This window comes from Ailuropoda melanoleuca, chromosome 2, assembly GCF_002007445.2.
Source record: "Ailuropoda melanoleuca isolate Jingjing chromosome 2, ASM200744v2, whole genome shotgun sequence".
NCBI classification, from domain to species: Eukaryota; Metazoa; Chordata; class Mammalia; order Carnivora; family Ursidae; genus Ailuropoda; species Ailuropoda melanoleuca.
The window spans coordinates 95,681,982-95,703,214 of record NC_048219.1 but is presented as its reverse complement, the minus strand read 5'-3'; the positions used below and the strand labels follow the sequence as shown (position 1 = coordinate 95,703,214).

Here is a 21,233-nt window from a genome sequence, read left to right as displayed (position 1 = left end):
GATGGGTAGTAAGGAGGGCACGTATTGCATGGTGCACTGGGTGTTATACGCAACTAAAAGCATCAAACACTACATCAGAATCAGGGGATGTACTGTATGGTGATTAACATAATATAATAAAAGAAAATTAATAATAAAAAAAAAGAGAACAGAATAGGGTCAGGTAACAGGGCCTTAGATGTCACTGTAAAGAGCAGAGCATGCATGTTCGACTTGGTTCATACGTGGTCAACAATGAAGTCAGGCCAAGTGTAGAATTATCAAGCTGGGTAGTCTGAAAATGACTATTTCATTTTGGGGTTGAAGTAGAGTAGGAACAGGGCCTGAATGTTCCTTGACACAAGGAGGTGCAAAGACATTATTCAAGTTTAATCCTCTGCATTCTCTCTGGAGCATGCAGACCTCCCTGGTACTTAGGCGCAGGGGTAGCTGTTAGCAGTAGAAGACACTGTATTCTATTGGAGAAGGGCCCATCAATTTATAGTTCTAAGGAATCGTTTTTTGGAAAAAGGAAAATGTTTAAAAAATATTTTGTTTATTTATTTGACAGAGAGAAAGAGAGAGGGAGAAAGAGTGCGAACGCTCACACACAAGCAGGGAGAGAGGCAGGCAGAGGGAGAGGGAGAAGCAGACTTTTCATTGAGCAGGGAGTCTGATGTGGGGCTTGATCCCAGGACCCTGGGATCATGACCTGAGCTGAAGGTAGACGTTTAATTAATTGAGCCACCCAGGCACCCCTGGAAAAAGGAAGTTTTAATATATAATTCCATTCCTAAGTATTATTACTCACATTTGGTAGATAAATAAGCCAAGATTCTGAAAGACAAAATAATTGACCTTTGGCTTGGTTATTTTCAAGCGTACCCCCACCCAAAGCCAAGCAGCTTCTTATCACATCATGCAGTTGAGGACCTGGTAACACATCTCAAGAGAGATCAGGGATAATAAGTGAAATGAAGAATGAAAATGTCATGCATTTCCCCTGCTATCAGGTGCTAGAGACACAAAATGATCCAGGGCAGAGGTCCTCAAGGTGATTGCTGTCTACAGGAGGGGACCAGTATAATGCACAGGTTTCAGCCTTGTTGTTGGTATGATGCCATGACAGAAGAGACAGTAGGGATCAACAAGGGGAGTGTTGCCAGCTTAAACAAAGAGGCTGGGAAGAGCACAGCAGAGATCCCTAAAGAAGGAGTTTGCAGGTGTGTGTGAGGGAAACTCTAGCAGAATGATAGGGTAGAAGGAGGGCATGGTTAGGAGAGAAGCAGTAGGAGATGGTTTGGAAAACAGAGGGCTTTATAATAGGGCATACTAGAAATTTCTCCTTGATTTTAAAGGTAATAATCTCTCTTGTAAGACTGATTAAGTGGAGTAACACCAGAAGGAGAAATGTTATCTGGTGGCTATTGCAGTCACCCAGGAAAGAGCTGATGAAGGTGATGCAGAGAAAGAGAGAAGTGAAACATACACCAGATGTTTTCTTCATTCTCGTTTACTCAGGGCCACACCTCAGGGCTTACAGCAAATATCCAGGTATTTGATTTCAAGTTATGAGCCACACTGTCAGGGGAAATGAAATATTTTTGCATGTAATTTTTCCTTCCTTCCTACCTCCTTCCTTCCTTTCTCCTTCCGTCCTTTGTACTTCAAGTGTTCCTTTTGAAAATGTCCACCACAGTGAGATATCGCCTCACACCTGTTAGGATGGCCGTCATTAAAAAGACAAGAGATAAGTGCTGGCAAGGATGTGGAGGAAAGAGAACCCTGGTGCCCTGTTGATGGGATTATAAACTAGTGCAGCCATTATGGAAAACGGCATGGAGGATCCTCAAATAATTAGGAAAAGAACCACCATATGGTCCAGCAATCCACTTCTGGGAATATATCCAAAGGAAATGAAAGCACTAAGATGAAAAAAGATATCTGCGCCTCCATGTTAACAGCAGCATTATTTACACTTAGGCAAGACATGGAAATAATCTAGGGGTCTATTGGCAAATGAATGGATAAAGAAGGTGTGGGGGGAGGGGGACTGGAGGAAGGTGGTCAGAAGCTACAAACTTCCAGTTATCAGATAAATAAGTACTAGGGATGTGACTCACAGCATGATGATGGCTGTGTGATGTTATAGGAAAGTTGTTTAGAGTAAACCCTAAGAGTTTTCATCACAAGGAGAATTTCTTTCCTTTCCTTTTTATTGTATTTCTATGAGATGATGGATATTAACTAAACCTGTTGTGGGAATCATTTCACAATATAAGTAAATTAAACCACCATTCTGTACACCTTAAACTTATACAGTGATGCTTATTAATCATTTATCAATAAAACTGAAAAAAAGTGGAAATTCTGATTTTCCCTAGAAAGCATCATTGTTTGAGCTACTCACAATTTAATGGAAAAAAAGCTGAAAGTCAGCTAAGAGCAGAAATTGAATAAAGAAGGAAAGGAGAAGAGAAGTAGATCATGATAAACTTGGCCTATAATATGGTTTTGCCAAAGGCTGACAATGAGCTAACATCTTCTCTTTGGAGTGCTAGTTTGAGATCCAAATCTCAGGAAAACGAATGAAAAAAAAAAAAAAAGACATGTGTTGTCTGTTTTCATGTTCTTATTTCCAGAGAAATCTGCTGTCTCCTCAAAGGTTTCTATTCAGCGAGGTTAAATTATCTTAGGAGAAAATCAGTTACATGACAGGTGAAAGGGGCTTATCAGCTGGTGTACACATTGCTGTTTGGAAGTGAGCCCATAAAGCGCTGTGGAGGAAATAATGGTAAGGGCATCCTAGAACCTTTTGGTCCTTGCTTGGTCCTCATAGGACTAGCATTAGGCTTAGCCTGTTCTCTGGACAATTAAATGTAAAGGACAGTGGGAACGAGACCCACAGTCTGCAAATAGCTTGTGAGGCCAACAACTGGACCCTAGCAGGCAAAGAACAGCATCAAGTAAGAAATATGCACAGCGTGTGTCACCCACTCTCTTCTTGTGATACTTATCCCTCAGGTTGTTTCTGATAGGCTGGATAGCACAGGCTTTCTTAACTATATAGATTGAGATTTAACTGTCCCTTTGCCTCTCTCAAGAGCTCTAGTCTATGAATTAAGAGCATTAAAGTCAAAGGACATCTAGGCTTCTGCAGTTTGGCTATTGTGGACACGAATAGATAAAGAAGATGTGGTTCATATATATAATGAAATATTACTCAGCCATCAGAAAGGATGAATACCTATCATTTGAATGGGCATGGATGGAACTGGAGGAGATTATGCTAAGTGAAATAAGTCAAGCAGAGAAAGACAATTATCATATGATTTCACTCATACGTGGAACATAAGGAATAGTGCAAAGGAGCATAGGGGAAGGGAGGGAAAACTGAATGGGAAGAAATCAGAGAGGGAGACAAACCATGAGAGATTCTGGACTCCGGGAAACAAGCTGAGGGTTGCAGAGGGGAGGGGGGTGGGGGATGGGGTAGCCAGGTGATGGGTATTAAGGAGGGCATGTGTTATGATGAGCACTGGGTGTTATATGCAACTAATGAATCCTTGAACGCTACATCAAAAATTAATGATGTACTATTTTGGCTAATTGAACATAATAGAAAATAAAATAAAATAATAAAATAAAATTTGTTTCAAGAGGGAAAAAAAAGAGCATTAAAATCAGCTGTGGTTGGGGCACCTGGGTGGCTCAGTCAGTTAAGTGTCTGCCTTTGGCTCAGGTCATGATCTCAGGGTCTTGGGATTGAGCCCCATGTTGGGCTCCCTGCTTGGTGGGGAGTCTGCTTCTTCCTCTCCCTCTGCTCCTTCCTCCTGCTCGTTCTCTCTCTCTCTCTCAAATAAATAAATAAAATCTTTATAAGAAATAAAATAAAGTCAGCTGTGGAAGTGGAAAGAACTCTCATATGTAATATTTTTCAGTCCCCCCTTCAACTAATTATCTTTCATTGAGAAGATGTCTTACAACTCCTATCTTTGGTTTGTCCACCAAAAGTGATGAATATGAAATTCTCTCAAGATGATGTTATGTGCACATTTCCAGGGAGGACAATCCCTTTAAGACATTCCATGAAAAAATAGCAGGGTTCCATAATGAAACAAGTTAGGGAAACAAATGTGGAGCCTTCCTTCATTCAATAGATCTTTCTGGGCCTCACCTGTGATTCCAGGAGACCCTGCTCTCTTGCAGCTTGCAGTGCATGGACAGAGACAAACAAGTAAAGTAAGATGAGTTTAGGAAGGAAAATAAAGCAAGATAGGAAAACAGGTTGTGCTGGTGAGGGAAAAGGAGTTGGCAAGATCCCCTACTAAAGCCACTTCAGTGCGCATAAAGGGACTGAAGGGCTCAGGAGTCTTTCCATCTTGGTTTTCACCCATGTCTTTACCCTGGACACAGAGGTTAGATCTTTTCTAGCTCTGGGCCTGGCCCTTACTGCAATGTCTCTTTACTCCACATCCTGTAATAGAAGACCAGGCCCTCCTGGCAACTCCCACGCTCAGTTCTCTATTTTATTGGGAGGAAGTTCAGAAAGCTTCTTATTCCTTTTTCAGCAATCAAAAGAGGGCAAGGGCATTACTTCTTTTTGCTTTCATGGAGTGTGAAAAGTCTGATTTTGCTAAGCGGGTATTTCTGTTATCTCCAGTTGCGCACCATATAGTCAAGCTGCCATACATGTTGTTGTTCTAATTCTCAGCACAGAGATGGAAATGTAAATAGATGACACTGTTGTCAACAGTTGCTTTATTACCCCTTATGCTTAATGCGTCATAAGTTGCACAAAAAGCAGAAGCTCTGAACAAACACAGTGATGATGGTGGAGGAATTTGGTGTCATATATATATGTGTGTGTGTATATATATATATATATATATATATATATATATATACACACACACTTATCTGTACATGCATGGTGTCCTCAAGAATAATTAGGGGTCTGGTTCATCCAAGTCCACGGACAAAAAGCCATGTTTTTATTTAGCTGTACGTTGATTTTCATATTTGATCATATTTTATTTTCAATAAAATGTGACCCAGATCAATACTTGTCACAAGGAAGCTGATAGCCTAATTGTATGCATAAGGTTCCTATTGGTCCAGGAAGGGTTTGAACAACTTAGAAACTTCTTTCAAGCCAATGATGATGTGTTGTTAAAGCTATGAGTGGGCAGAGGCCCACGGTGATTGAGAGCCCTTCAAGTTCAACTTTAACATAGCTTTAATAATGTCCTTTCCTGGTGCTTGTAACTCTTGACATTCAGTGAAGTCTCTTTGCACTCGACTTACAGATGGGATTGTTTTCATGTGAGTAGATTACAGAGGAACACACTATTTCATCAAACTGGGAGAATGATGAGAAAATGGGATGTAGAATTAATCTCTTTTAATGGGAGAAGTGGAGGTAACGATCCAGATGTCATGCCTGTGTTGTCCTGCATCTATGAGAAACCAGCTCTTCCTTCCTGGGACTGGGTACTGGTTTCTAAAAGCTCTGGTGCCTCCAATGGGAGAGGCATTTAATAGAGGATATTACCTTTAATCTTTGTAAGTTGCTCACTTACTTCTGCTGACAAGTCTCACTATCTCCCTTTACTGGGAATAAGTAAGAATGCATGTGATGGGTTAGTGCATTTGGAGACTTCATACCTGATGAGATTTTCATGCAAATAACTTTAATATGGGTAAATTAAAAATAAAGTGGCCAATATTAGGACTTCACATAGGATTCCATTTTCTGAACTGTTCCCACAGTAACCACATTTCAAGAGTATGACTGGCAGTTAAAGGAGAGAGTAGGAGCAAAATGACAATTGACCATTGACTGCACAAGAGCATGTGTGACAAAGGTTGTGGGTCAGGGTCCAGATGGGAATGAAGAAGCTTTCATATCTCATGCTGGAGGGATTTCTACTGCCAGAAACCAGGGAAGAAACAAATATCTCTTCAGTGATACATTCACACAAACTGGAAAGATCAAGAACGCATCATTCCTAAGAGAAGGGAACAGGACCGCAGTGCATGATTGTAACTTGCAGGGCTCCACCTGAGAGCCCCACTCAACTTGTGGTCAAGGTCAAGTGGGAGTGACAGTTTTTCTCCACTGTCGCCCTGAATCCTTGAGTTGTTCTTTACTCTGGAGGCTACGCCGGCAAAGGAGGAAGAGTGGACAGTGGCATGGATTAGTTTTCCTCTTTGCAGACTATTGGGATCAAGCAACAGAAGTGGGGCCGTTCTTACACAGCGATCAAGTTCAGGGTGGTCTTTTAGCCCAATTAAATAACTGCTCCTAGAAAAATTCAAATAGACGACATCTGCACTTACAATGATAAAATTATGTCATGGACACCGTACTACAAACAAGAATAGAATAAAAAAGAATTCAGCAGTTTAATTTTCCATTTTACATCCCTAAAATCTATGACTTAGGCAATATAGTCAGTGACATTGTAATAGCGATGTATGGTGACAGATGGTAGCTGCACTTGTGGTGATCGTGGCGTAACATGCGAACTTGTCAAATTGCTATGTTGTAGATCTGAAACTAATGTGACACTGTGTGTCAATTATACACAAATAAAAAAATAAATCATAAAAAAATAAGTGCTAAAAAACAAAGCAAAACAAAACAAAAAAAAGAATTCCTGTGAGCCAATACTGTCCAGTGACTAACACCTATCTCTCTGATTTCCTTTTCTCTAAGTGTCTGCCTGAAATCCATTTCAGCACATACCCCTTCATAGCAGTTTGGAACACTGGAGCCTGAGTGGGTTTATCAGTTTTAGTTTTAACTCTGCAGTTTGCATGTTAATTACCCTCTGTCTTATTAAATATATCTTATTAAATTAAAAACTGTATTTCTAATTAGCTCTGAGCTACTAGTCCTTCCTTAGCTTTAGTTTGTACTGTTTTTTTCTGGGAAAACCCTTTGAATGTCATTCAGAAAATTTAAGTATGATTGACAAATGCCTTGCATGGGGCTTGAGGGTATTAAGTCACTGCTTCAGAATATACTCTCACAGAAAGATATTTTTACACAAGAATTAGTGATTGGAATTTTTTCTCTCTGTGTGAGAGTGTTGTGTGTATCTGTGAGAGTCTCTTATGTGCATTGTCATTTGCATATAGTATTTAATGTAAGATTCACAATTGCCTTGGAGATTTTTTTTTCACTCTTCTCCTGATGAGAAAACCAAGAGTCAGAAAAGTTGTGTTCCTTTGCTCATTCATTCACTCAGTGAATTCAGCAACTTACTAACAATCGCGTGAGCAATGTTTAGGTGTTGTTTGTAACTCACTGATTTTGAGGTAACTACAGTGCACAGATTTGGTTTGGGCTACTGAATGCCATTTCAGTACTGTGTTCCGTGCACTAAGAAATACTGTGTTCCGTGCACTAACAGTTCCAGTGTAAAATAAGATACAGTCTGTATCCCCAAAGGAAGTACAGTCCTAGCACCTTGCTGGGGATGACAGAGCGAATCAGCAGGGCGGTTAGGATTAGCACTCAAGGCTCATCTCCTTTCTCTCCCACTCTCCTGCTTCTTTTAAAACAGACCTTTAGGCATCATGGTGTTTGGCAGAGCACCAGACTTGAAATAGGTCTCCCTGAGAATTCCTGATATTCCCTGTCAAGGTTACAGAGGCCGAATTTGGCTGTTGCACCTGTTAGTTATTGCTCAGACTGCAGTTAGGCAAATAAGTGACATCTTCCCTGTGGCACCTGGTTGCTTGCGATCTTGCTGCCAATCAAAGTCATCAGTGGGGTTGGCTCAATGTGATGTATTTGTTGAAGCCAAGTGAGTTGCTCTGGTGGCAGCTAACCCAGACCTTCCACTTCCCTTATTTTTATTATTATTATTATGATATATTAGTCATGATACAGTACTTCATTAGTCTTTGATGCAGTGTCGCATGATTCATTGCTTGCGTATAACACCCAGTGCTCCAGCAATATGTCCCCTCCTGAATACCCTTCACTGGGCTAGCCCAACCTCCCACCCCGACCCCTCTAAAACCCTCAGTTGGATTCCCGGAGTTCATAGTCTCTCAAGGTTCATCTCCCCCTTTGTTTTCCCTCCCTTCATTTTCCCCTTCCTTCTCCTAATGATCTCCCTGCTGTTCCTTATGTTCCACAAATGAATGAAACTATATGATAATTGTCTTTCTCTTCTTGACTTATTTCACTTAGCATACTCTCCTCCAGTTCCATCCATGTTGGTGCAAATGTTGGGTCATCATCCTTTCTGATGGCTGAGTAATACTCCATTGTATATATGGACCACATTTTCTTTATCCATTCATCCACTTTCCATTGATAAGTGCCAGTGACTATCCCATCTTAGGCTCCTAGTTTGTGCCTACCCTATTTAACTGCCTAGTAAAGAGTACTAATAGCATCAGCACCTTCATTATAACCAGTGATTCTTCCGTTCATAAGCCAAAATGTTGTTTACTGCCAGGGAATGAATGTCTAAGTGGAAGTTGCCGAATACAGACTCTGGCACTCTCATTTTCTTGTGTATGACTCCATGCTCCCGCCGGTGAGCCCCCTTCTGTGGTTGTTTTCTCTTATAAGCACACAGGAATTGAACTTCTGTGAGCCTTACATTTCTTTAACTATAGGGGAAGACATGGGGGAAGAAAGATTAGTGCACTGTGTTCTTATGTAGGGAAAAAAATCAATGAACGGCTTTGTCAAGAACCATATACATGATATTTATAATAATAATAATGAAAATAATAATAATGCCATTTATCCAACAGTATGAGAACAGTAAAAGGTCTGTGCCCAAATTCAGTATATCACTGCTTGATGTGGGGTGAGAACAAAACAAACTATTCTGAGAAATAGTATATATAATGATGCTCAAAATTGACCTCTCTGATTCCCAGGATCTGCTGGTGAGGTGTGGAACCCTATATGGACTGGCTACACAATTACAAGGTGTACTGCAAAGTTCAGAAAGTGTAAATGTACATGTGTGGGGGTGGGGTTGCCTCCTTTAGTGAGGAAGCTGGCTCAGCCTTCCCGATGATACGTGCAGTGAGCTAAAATATGCAGACACCGGCCTAGGACGTGTCTGGTGTGGAGCAGCCCCTCAAAACTGGTAGCTCTTATTGTGCTAGGGGCAATATTTAGTTTCAGAAACCTGACATATGCGGGTAATAATGGGAATTAAATCAGAGAGTCACTGGACTTTCATCAGAGTCCTTATAATTCAGTCTCAACTTGATAATTTCTTGATTTAGGATTTATGATCCAATTTAAACTCTCTAAAATTAAGTTGTCTCATCTTCAAAATGAAGATAATACAGATTTTCTACCTCATAAGGATGCTCTGTTCAAATGAGTTGATGGATGGTCTTGGTAGTCATTTTCTGTCTCCCATCATCAAGAAAATTACTGATCTGGTTTCTATCATCAGAGCTTAGTTCTGCGCCCTCCCCCCCCAAACTTCATGAATGTAGAATCATGCAGTATGCATTCTTCATGACAGGGTTCTTTTGCTCTTAACACGTGGTATGTTGTAGGTGCTGTCAGTTATTTTTTACTACTGGGTAGTAATCTGATCTAATATTCTGAGTTCAATTTACTAGTTTTCTAACTTCTTGGGGAGGAAATGTAGATTTTTTTTTTAACTTTACTTGTTCCTTTTAATGTAAAAAAGCATTTAGAGCCACATATTTTCTTCTAAGGACTGTTTTGGCTGTGTTCCAGAAATGTTGATACTGTGTTTTTATCATTATTCAATTCAAACTATAGTCTAGATTCCATTTTGATTTCTTCTTTGACCTCTGGGTCATTTAGAAGTGTGTTGAGTAACTTCCAAACATTTGAGGGTTTCTTAAATAATTTATTATTATGAATTCCGAACTTAATTATGGTGAGAAAAAAAGAGTATGATTCTTTATGGTATAGAATAAGATCTTTCTTAGTGAATGTTCTATGTGTTCAGTGTTCTATGAACAATGATTAGGTTGGTTTCACTGTTTGAATATCTATATCCTCACTGGTTTTTTCCCCAACTTGTTCCATCAGTTACTGAGGGAAGATGTTGAAAGTCAACTTTAAGCGTCACTGGTTTGTCCCCCACCCCCATTTTGTTTCTGTAGGGTCTTGCTTCTGGTATTTCAAATCTCTGTTGTAGGTGTAGACACTTTAGTTTTTTTATAGTTTCATGATGAACTGACCCTTTGTGATTTTGAAAAGTCTCCCGTTATCTTGCAATACAGCCTCTTTGTCTGATAGTAATACAAAAATTCTAGGTTTCGTATATCTACTGTTTGCATGTTATATCTTTCCCTATCCTTTACTTTTAACCTGTCAGTGTCTTTATTATTAAAAAAAAGTATCATATAAAAAGTACACAGATGGGCCTTACTTTTTTCCAGCCTGACAATTTCTAACTTTTCATTAGAGTTTTTACTCATTTTTCTTTTAATGTAATTATTAACTTGCTAAAAATTAAGTCTACTAGAAATTCCTTTTTTCTTTATCCACTCTGTGATTTATTCCTTTGTTTTTCATTTCCTGTCTTATTTTATGTTAAACTGGGATTTTTGTTGCTGGTTTGTTCTTATTTTATTTATTATTATTATTATTGGTAGTATTTCATCCTTTCTTTTTTTATTGGCTTTGTGGCTATAGCTTTTTGGTTTATTTTTATGCATCTTTAACTTTCCATGGTTTACATCAAATTTCTATTATATCACTTTATATACAATGTGGGGCCTTACACTAGTGTAATTCTATTTATCCTATATCCCATCCTTCATAGTTTTATTGACATATGTTTACTTCTCTCTATGTTATAAATCTCAGAATACATTTTTATTTTTCCTTTAAACTGTGAATTAACTTTAAGATGTTTAAGAAAAGAAAGAAATCTAGTCTTTTATTTTTTACCCACGTATTTACCCCTTTGAGTACTCTTCATTCCTTCCCATAACTTGACAATTCTATCTCAAATGAATTTCGTTAGATTGTAGAACTTACTTAGCAATCTTAGCAGTGGGGGTCTGTAGGCAATAAATTATCTCAGCTTTTGTTAATGAAATTATGTTTATTTTTCTTCAGAACTGAAAGCTATTTTTGCTGGGTATAGAATGCCAGGTTGATGATACCTATTTTCAGCATTGGTTGGTCTCCACCAGTTCTCATGAGAAGTTGGCCATCACCCTTATTGCTTTTATTTGTTATCTTCAGCAGTTGAGCTGGCTTTGAGTAGGTGGTAGCTTCAATGCATCTACTAGAGCCGTACATTATTCCTTGAGAAACTCCTTTCCCTAAATTCAGAATTTTTATGAGAGTCAGATTCGATTTGACATATGTGAGAACTTGAGGATCTTCTTGGAGTACCGTATGTGGATTTGCAACGATGTTCTTTGAGCTCAGGTATGGGAAGGAGATGCATTAGTATCATAGACCTCACTGAGCCTCCTTTTCTCTCTGCAGACTTTTGCAGGAAACATGAACGCTGACAGCGTGATGCACCACAAGTTACTGCACTCAGTGAGAGCCCGCTTCGTTCGCTTTGTGCCCCTAGGATGGAATCCAAGTGGAAAGATTGGCATGAGGGTGGAGGTCTACGGGTGCTCCTACAGTAAGTGTGTGCATTTAAGCTCCCTCTGCTGTGCTGTGCGCAGCCTTCCCCACATGGTACCAGGTTATCTACATTGAGATGGCGATCTCAGTTGTTTCAGCATTCTTTCAAGTCTCTACTAACCTCTGCACTTTTGAAAATGTAAAAAACTCTTCTGCCTAGAATGAAGGAGCTTTGTGGTGATAACATGATAAGAGCTTAACAACAACACAAAGTTCAAAGTTAAGAGCTCTTGGAGTTTGAGCATCATTTGTCCTTGCAGTAGAAGAGTAATTTGAGCTCCCTTCTTTCCCAGAAGTGGGGTGAGGTGTTATCAATTTGCCCCTCCTTCAGAACCATGAGGAAAAAAGGTTCTCCCTCTTCACTTGTTGCAGAAGAAAGGAAAAGGAGCATTTCAGCCCAGTGTAACCCAGGGAATGCTTCTTTCCTGGAATTATGCTAGCCATCCATTTGTCTGTGAGTTGTTGGTACTGAATGTGGAAGTGGTGCTCCATCTTGCAAATAAGAAAGGTTGTTAATGTGGATAGAGCTGGCAATCACTCTAGAATAAGGTGACAGTTATGTAAGAAATGTAGTCATTCCTATAATTCTCCCCTGTATGTTTTATATTTAAATCTAAAATTGTATCATCATAAATTATTTTTCTACTTTAGCAGTGACACCTCCTGCTAACATGCAAAACCCAATGACTTCCAATGAATGAACACACGTGGTTGCTACCGCTAAAATTAGTTCAACAGGTCCTGTTGAAATGTCTATTCGGTTATATCCTTGTATTGTTTTCTGTAATGTGGTCAACCGAATGCCTGTACCAGAATTATCTGGATTTGTCCTTAAAAATGCATTTGCCTAGCCATGTGCTATACATCCGGGATTAGGATTCTGGGTATAGGGACCCAGAAAGCTGAGTATTAACAAGCTCCCTAGAGAAGCTATGGACACAGAATGTCTAGTAAAAATAAATTTCTGCACAAAGGGGATTTGCTTGTGAAATGATTGTCTTTATCTTGAACAAGCCTTACAGAAAGAATGTGTTAATACGACAGATACATCAACAAACCATGAGGCTAGGGAGACACTGCCTTCCATGCTAGCCCTTCCATAACAAAGCACAGAAGGTCTATGAGGGTATATGCTTCCCATTCCAGGATCTCTGGCACACCCAGATTCTCTTGTTACCTCTTCTCTTGATAACAGTTGTCACTACTCCGAGCTTTATTTTTAAGTACAATGTTAAGCTTTCATGCTGAAGTAAAAAGGTTATTTATATTATAACTTCAGCTATCTATTTTGGTGTAACAATCCTATTACTATTTAACGTGTCCTCATTGTTTTCTGCCAGTCCAGCCTGTTGTCCTTGTTCTTCATGCAGATTGTTCTGTGTGCATGAACAGAAAGACTCAGAACATTAAATTAAATAGCAGACTGTGGGGTTGAAAGAGACCTTTGAGCAGCATATTCAACTTTTTCTGGTTCCGGGCCCCTTTGAGAATCTGATGGCTGCAAGGGACCCTCTCTTAAGAAAAGTGGCCACAGTGGGGCACCTGGGTGGCACAGTCGTTAAGCATCTGCCTTCGGCTCAGGGCGTGATCCCAGCGTTCTGGGATCGAGCCCCACGTCAGGCTCCTCCACTAGGAGCCTGCTTCTTCCTCTCCCACTCCCCCTGCTTGTGTTCCCTCTCTCGCTGGCTGTCTCTGTCAAATAAACAAATAAAAAATCTTAAAAAAAAAAAAAAGAAAGAAAAGTGCCCACAGTAACATCTTTTTTATAAGTAGATTTTTCTACAATATTGGGAAGTCCACAGATCTGCGAAAGCCCAATTCTTGACCAAATTAACAGGCCCTAATTTGGAGTAGTCCAGTCATTCATGGATTCCTCTCCAGGTAGGCTCCCTGTCTATTGAGTGCATCCCCTCAGGGGATAACTTACTCTTGGGTACCTAGTGTGAGTGATGGGATGTTAACCACCTGGGGGAGCTGCTGGACGCAGGTGTCTGTGACCATCCTCAAGCCAGCACCTGGTCCTTTTCAGTCAGTAGTCCCAGTGTTTGGTGTTTTGCTGCTCTTTCCTTGGGGAAAAAACAAAAACCAAAAACCCGTCTCTCATTTCTATCTAAAAACAGGTCTCAGCGTATCCTCTGGATCCCAGCTCTCTTTCACCATCATCTTATCCCTTGTTTCGACTGGATCATTCCTAAAAATATAAAACTTTGCTGTATAAGCTATCAAACAAAGCACCACCAACAAAAGCTCCATGGCCCGACTTAGCAGCCGCTTCTCCTTCTCTCCCTTCCTTTTCCCAGAATAGCTTCTCTCCAAACCTTGTCTGTGGTTCCTGACTCCACCTGCTCACCTCCAGGCTCACTGCAGCTGATTCTATTCCGTCTGTACACATGTGGTGTTCAGTTTAAAGTGTCAGCTTGGCTAGGCTGCAGTCCTGATGTTCAGGCAAACACAAATCTAAGTGTTTCTGTGATGTGGTGAACATCTACGATCACTGAACTTCAGGTGAAGGAGATTATCTTTGATGTCTACGTGGGCTGGATTCAGTCAGTGTTTTAAGATCACAACTGAGGTTTTCTTGAGGATGAAGAATTCTACACGTGTTATGCAGCTTCAGCTCCCACCAGAGTTTCCACCTGCCCCCTCCTGAACTGATGAATTTCAGACTTGCCTAGCCAGACCCCACAATTGTGTAAGCCATTCCTTGTAATGTATGCATATCTGTATCTGTATCTGCACATCTATCTATCTATCTATCTATCTATCTCTATCATCTATCATCTATCTATCATCTATCTATATCTATCATCTATCTATCATCTATCTATCATCTATATATATATCTATCTATCTGTCAATCACCTAATCCCATTTCTCTGGGGGAACCCCAACTAATGTAGAATGCCCCACAGAAACTACTTTAGTCAAGACCACCAGTGACCTCCACATCGCCAACTCCAATGGTCACTTCATTTTTCTCACTTCACTCAACCCCTCAATAGTATTTGGTTCAATTAGCCACTTCTACTTTTTAAAAACCTGGTTTTCCCCTACTAGCTCACTTGTGACCTATGCTAAACCTCAGGGCTCAGTCTCAGGACTTCTTCCACTTTCCAGCTATACCCCAGGCTGAGCTGGATTTACAGAGTTCCATAAGTTTAAATACTGTGGATATGCTGATCATGGTCACATCTGTATTCCTGGCCTGACCTCTAGAATTATATAGGCAATATGCTAGATGGCTCCATGTGAAAGTCTACTACATTTAATAGGGCAGAAACACAACTCCGGATTACCATTCTGTCCAACACCTGCTTGTTCACATCTCCCTCCACCTCAGTAAATGGCACGACTCTTCACTCGCTTGCTAGAGCAAAAACCCAGGAAGCAGTCTTGATTCCTCCTATCCTGTAACTTATGTTCCCGTGTGACTTATTTACAGTCCATAGCAGCTCTATCAGCTCCGTCTTCCAAACCATGCCCTCAATCGACGCACTTCTCCTGCCTTCTAGGGCTGCAGCCTTTGTCAGTACTCACTTTGTGTGTTTTAGTAGCCTTCCAGCAGGACTTCCTGCTCCATGCCACAGTGTCCCCAAACCTATTTAACTGGCAGCACCCAAAGTGATCTTTATAAAAAAGAGATAAAATGGTATCAGCCCCCTGCCTGCTTCACTTAAGATAAAATCGAGACTCTTTTCTGGCAAGTAAAATTTCTTACTGGATGCTCCATGCCAACCTCTTCAAATTGCTTTTACTACTTTCTGTCCTTAGAGGCCTTCTTGCTATTACGAAACATGCCAGGCTTTTTCTACCTCAGGCCTTTGCATTTTCTGTTCCCTAGGCACAGAGCAGTTGTTTCTGAAAATTTACATAGTTAGTTCCTTCAGCTAATGCAATTTTCAATTCTGATGCTGCCTCTTCAGAGAAGTCCACTCTGGTGGCCTCTCGAAAGTCTCCTGCCCTACTTCCTGTGCATCAACCATCATCCCCTGGCTGTGTGATGTGCTCTTATCTTCTTCCTGATGCCTATCGCAAACCAGAGTCTTGTTTTTTGTTTTGGCTTATTTGTTTGTTGTTTGCCTCCCTAAATCCCTGCCCCAGAATGTAAATTCCATGAGAACAGGCACCTTGTCTGTTAAGTCTCAGTACCTAGTGAGCACAAATAGGTAGTTAATAAACATCTGTGGGATGAATGGATACATTTATCAGCCCAATCTCAGCATGGGCAACCATGTAATTCTTCTGCAATACACCCATTGTAGTTTCTGGGCAACTGGCTTTTTCCTATGGGCTTATAAATCCTTCTCTAAAATTCCATTCAGGTATGTTGCTAAAGATTGGTAGAAAACTTACAGTTCTATAATTTCTTAAGACTTTAAGTTTTATCAGTTTGAAATATCTGCATATTCATACATTCATTCATTCCATCCACTCATTTATTTATTCAGTTGACAGCTTTATTTAGCACTTAAGATACACCAAGCGTGGGGCACCAGGGTGGCTCAGTCGATTAAGTGTCTGCCTGCAGCTCAGGTCATGATCCCGGGGTCCTGGGATCGAGCCCCATGTCGGGCTCCCTGCTCAGTGAAGAGTCTGCTTGTCCCTCTGCCTCTCTCCTGCTCCTGTGCTCTCACTCTCTCTCTCTCTCAAATAAATAAATAAAATCTTAAAAAAAAAAAAAGATACACCAAGCATTATTCAGAGCCCTAAGGGATATAAGAAATAAACAAGACCTTTTCCCAGACTTTTAGAAGTTCTGTATTTTTCTCTTTGAAACATTTTTTATAACCACATATCATTAATTGAGTATATAATTGTTTCTTTGACATATGCTTCCCCCAACTACACTCTAGGCTTTGAAAAGGCAGTCACTGCGCCTGTCAGGTATGTTGGGTACCTGGTATGCTTTCAGTAAGCATTTGTTGAATGATTGACATTGCTGATAATCAAAGATGGGGTAACGAACATGTAAATAAAAACATGCCAAAAAAGGATTGAATGTGTCTGGTAGGAATCTTAAAAGGGAGCTAAATGGGCAAAGAGGGCAAAGTAAGCAGGTGTCACTGTTGGTATCAGGAAGATTCAGGAGATATCGTCCATCTTAGCTGTGTCTCAAAAGTTGAGTAATGACTTCCCCAGCACAGAAGGGATCTCCAGGCAGCAGGAGAGGCTGGCACATAGGGAGGCAGGGGCAAGGCCTCAGGGTGTTGTTGTTTTAGTGCACAAGAGGCAATGACAGGAAAGTGGGAAATGAAGCCATTCTCCTCTCTCTGCTCCAGCATTTCTTTTCAGTACCTTAAAAAATTCATCTGGCCTATAAGAAGAAAGGCATTGATAGTAAGAGATAGTCCTTCCTCTTTTCTAAGCTCTCTTGGGCTTCACTTCCTTCTTAATAAGGTCCACACTTTCAGTTTAAAAACCATTCTCCTGGTTGGAGAAGTCAAAGCAGGCCTTCTCTCACTGTCTTTTAGTCATCCATCAACATTGTGGAATTGGCCCCAACATTTGCTTTCTTTGACCCTCTTTTCTTCTTTCTTTCTCCAAACCTGGCTTGAAAATCCCCTGCCTGCAGATTTCTTTTGCAAACTGCAGTCACGTGACCCTGTGGGTCCTGGTGCCTCTGTGCCTTAGCCACTATCCCAAGCCATGCTTGTCCCTCCTCTCCTCAGCCAGCATGTCAGCTGCTGTTCTGCTGGCTTACCTGCTTCTAGGACCTTCCCGAGAGGAGCACTGACTCGCCCTTCAAGGGCTCCTCATAGTGTATGGAAGAGCCCACAGTTCTCTGCCCCTCTCATTTGCTGCATGCCCCATATTCAACTTCCACTGAGTGTACATGTACAGTTCCCCACAAAGACATGAGCTCCTCTCCGGATTCCAGGGTTTCATATTTGCAGCTGCCGTTTTTTCTCCTGAAAAATCTTCCTTCTCCTTCACCAGGCTGACCACTGATTGCCCTTCACCAGCCAGATCAAATATCACCTACTTTTGAAATGTTTTTGCCTCCTGGACCTTGTCATGTGATCCCGTTTTAGGTTTTATGTTTCAGTTCTAGGTTTTATCTTGTTAAAGTTACCTAGCGCTTCCCCACCTAATCACCAGTCTGTTCTATAAGATGGGATCATGTCAGGATGCCTGGGCAGTTCAGTTGGGTAAGTGTCTGCCTTCGGCTCTGGTCAGGATCTCAGGGTCCTGGGATTGAGTCCCACATCGGGCTCCTTGCTCAATGCGGAGCCTGCTTCTCCCTCTGCTTGCTGCTCCATACTTTACTCTCGCTCTTTGACAAATAAATAAATAAAATCTTAAAAAAAAAAAAAGATGGGATCATGTCCTACCTTCTGCTACTCAGGACCTAGATCAGTGTCTGACAACTGCTATATGCTCCATGAATATTTAATGTGTACTTAATTTTTAGATCTAGAGGCTAGCCACCCTCACTCATTTTTGAAAGTTATTATTGCATTTTTTATTTTATTGTACTTTTTAAAATTATAATACTTTTTTTATAAACTCTAATGAATGCCTCCTTTCTCTTGTGTGTTCATATATATATACGTATATATACATATATATGCACATTTTATAAGTAATAAAAATTATGAGCTTATTAGAATCTTCCTTGTACATGGGTTTTTTTAGTACCTCACACTTTTTCTCCTTGAATAACCGAGATTATCAGTGGTTGCAGTTCCCAAATTGAATGTGTTTAGAGCCTCCTTAGGCTGTTCTGGTATTATTCTGCCTTAAAATCTTTAGAAGTAAAAGCATATTTCCATTTTCCTTAAGTATTGATGTTTTTAAAATCTTTTCTTCTTGATCTCCTTCATTTCCTTTTATTTATTTATTTTTAAATATTTTATTTATTTGAGAGAGAGTGCACAAGCAGGGGGAGGGGCAGAGGGGGACAGAAAAGCAGACTCCCCCCGAGCATGGACATGGGGCTCCATCCCATGACCCTGAGATCACTACCTGAGCCGAAACCAAGAGTCAGATGCTTTAACCAATTGCACCATCCAGGCACGCCCTGACTTCATTCCCTTTTATACATTCCAGAGTGACTATCTCATTTTACACAAGTTCCCATTGCTTTCATTTCACCAGTGCCATCTTTTTGCCATGGTCACAAGGATGTTCAAAGCAACTGATTCTTTTTGTGTGCTCAGATATGAACAATGGAACAAATGGTCTGTTTTTAAAAACACGTTCCTTCCAGGAAACCCTGTTGACTTCTTTGAGCCTCTGTTTCCTCATCTGCAAATCACAGTGGTAATTACTTTAAAGACTGTGATGTCATGTCAGAGTGATTCTGTATCAAGCATGGAGCAGAGTATGTAGTCAGTAGTCTGTGTACCTAACAGCTAGTACTAATGTACTATATCCATAGTGTATCCATAGAGGAAATCCCTGTATCACCACCACATGATGCCGTTTTGGGAAACATTAATCTCATCCTCTATCAGACAAGGGGCCTCTGGGATTCAGATATGTTCTGTTCTTTCTCTACTTCTGCTTGTCATAGGCTCTGGGATCTTAGTTCTTGGCAGCCTTCTTTCTCTGTGCTCAAGAATAAGATCAACTGTGGTCTCCCATGGCATTCTACAAAGACTAAAATACAAGGTCTTCTCCTATTACTATTGCTACTGCTAAATAATTCCATGGAGAACCAAGAAAATAAATTTTAAAATCCTTCTAGATAATATTCTGAATACATTATACCCTCTTCTTGCTGTGGATCAAGTTCATTATGGCTATCACACATTTTCCATGTATGGATGCTTGGCAACCAAGCTTGCTACATTACATTCTCATAGAATGAATTCTCGAGAATTCTTGAATACCTCCCCATTACCATTTTTCCTCCTGTGTCAACACTGTTGTCAAATGGGGTATCTGGTTTTTGAGTTTTGCATGGGTGTTTTCTCCCTCTGACCACTGTTCAGTTTGATTCATTTTTGGCCAAACCTGTTTGTGTGGGCAAACCAAGTAAGTAAAAGAAATGGGCCCTGCTCCCTCACTGAGTCTCTGATGTAAAGATGCACACTTGAAATAAAGATGTCAATATTGAATTGTGCAAAGTAATTCGTCTCCTGTAGAGACTACAAAAGAAGAGGTGGAGGAATGAGGAGTGCCATTCTGAGCCGCAATTAATGGAGACTCTTCTGGGAGAGAGAGCCAGTATCTTCTCTGTTGGTGGCAACTTTTCCATCATTAAATTACAATTTCCACTGGAGAGGTCACCATCGTCATCAACATCCCCCTCCTCCACTGTCATTTAATATGCTCAGTATGATGCAACGTACTCCAAACCTTAACAGTCTTTCAAATAGGAATGGCTGACTATTCCTATGTACTATACAAAGAGAGGAATTTATAAAGCTGAAGTGTCTTTTAGATAAGTTAAGTAATTTGCATCCTAAGCCAAATATTTCTTCTGAGCTCTAAAAATATATATTCATTTGCCTGATTGATATCTCAATTTGGTTATGTCATAAATAGCTCAAATTTAACATATCCCAAAGGGAACACTTAAAATCAACTTGTGCCCTCCAACCACGCTCAGTTTCTTCTCCTTGTGGACTTCCCTATCGCAGTAGTTAACACCAGTTGCCCAAACCAACTACAGGGAACTTACTTTAAATCTCTCCTCTCCCTTATTTACCATAGCAGATTCATCAGCAAGTTCTATCACTATTTCTTCCAAAATTCATCACAAATATGTCCATTTGTTTTCCTCCAGCCTGGCTCAGTTACATCTCCTATCACCTGGATTTTTAACTCAGCAACCCACTTTCAATCTTTTTTTTCTTTCTCTCTTTCTTTTAGTCTATTATCTCTGCAACAGTCAGCGGGATTGTCATAAAATGCAGAGTTGAGCCACTTCCTGCCGAAAACCTTTCACTGGCTTCTGCCTGCACTTAACCAAACTCATGTGCATGTAGAAGCAGCCCTGGAGGATCTGGCCCTTCGTTTACTTTCCTGGCCTTACCACCCCGAGATGTCCCCTCCCTACCTGGGCTAAAGCACTGTTGGCTTCTGTTCTGCCTTCTGTCATGCCATGCTGCCTCCTAAATCAGGGCCCTCAAAGGGGTTGATCACTCTGTCTGGAGGTCTCCGCAACCCCTCTACCTTCTTTTTTTTTTTTTAATTATTATGTTCAATTAGCCAACATATAGTACATCATTAATTTTTGATGTAGTGTTCAACGATTCATTAGTTGCGTATAATACCCAGTGCTCATTACAACATGTGCCCTCCTTAATACCCATCACCTGGTTGCCCCATCCCCTCACTTCCCCTCCCTTCTGTAATCCTCAGTTTGTTTCCCAGAGTCCAGAATCCTTCATGGTTTGTCTCCCTCTCTTATTTCTTCCCATTTAGTTTTCCCTCCCTTCCACTATGGTCCTCTACACTATTCCATATCTTCCACATATGAGTGAAACCCATATGATAATTGTCTTTCTCTGCTTGAATTATTTCACTTAGCATAATCCCCTCCAGTTCCATCCATGTCCATGCAAATGATGGGTATTCATCCTTTCTGATGGCTGAGTAATATTCCATTGTATATATGAACCATATCTTCTTTATCCATTCATCGTGTCCACAAGAGTCAAACTGTGGAAGGAGCCAA

General features: G+C 40.5%; 1 protein-coding gene across 1 annotated transcript in view; it reads left to right on the top strand.

Annotated features, from left to right (window-relative positions):
- Window positions 1–21,233, top strand: part of CNTNAP5 (contactin associated protein family member 5) — an 820,239-nt gene that overhangs the window by 334,412 nt on the left and 464,594 nt on the right. The window contains exon 4 of the mRNA XM_034654380.1: window positions 11,456–11,603. Coding sequence (XP_034510271.1) covers window positions 11,456–11,603 — 148 coding nt within the window. The remainder of the gene's footprint in view (window positions 1–11,455; window positions 11,604–21,233) is intronic.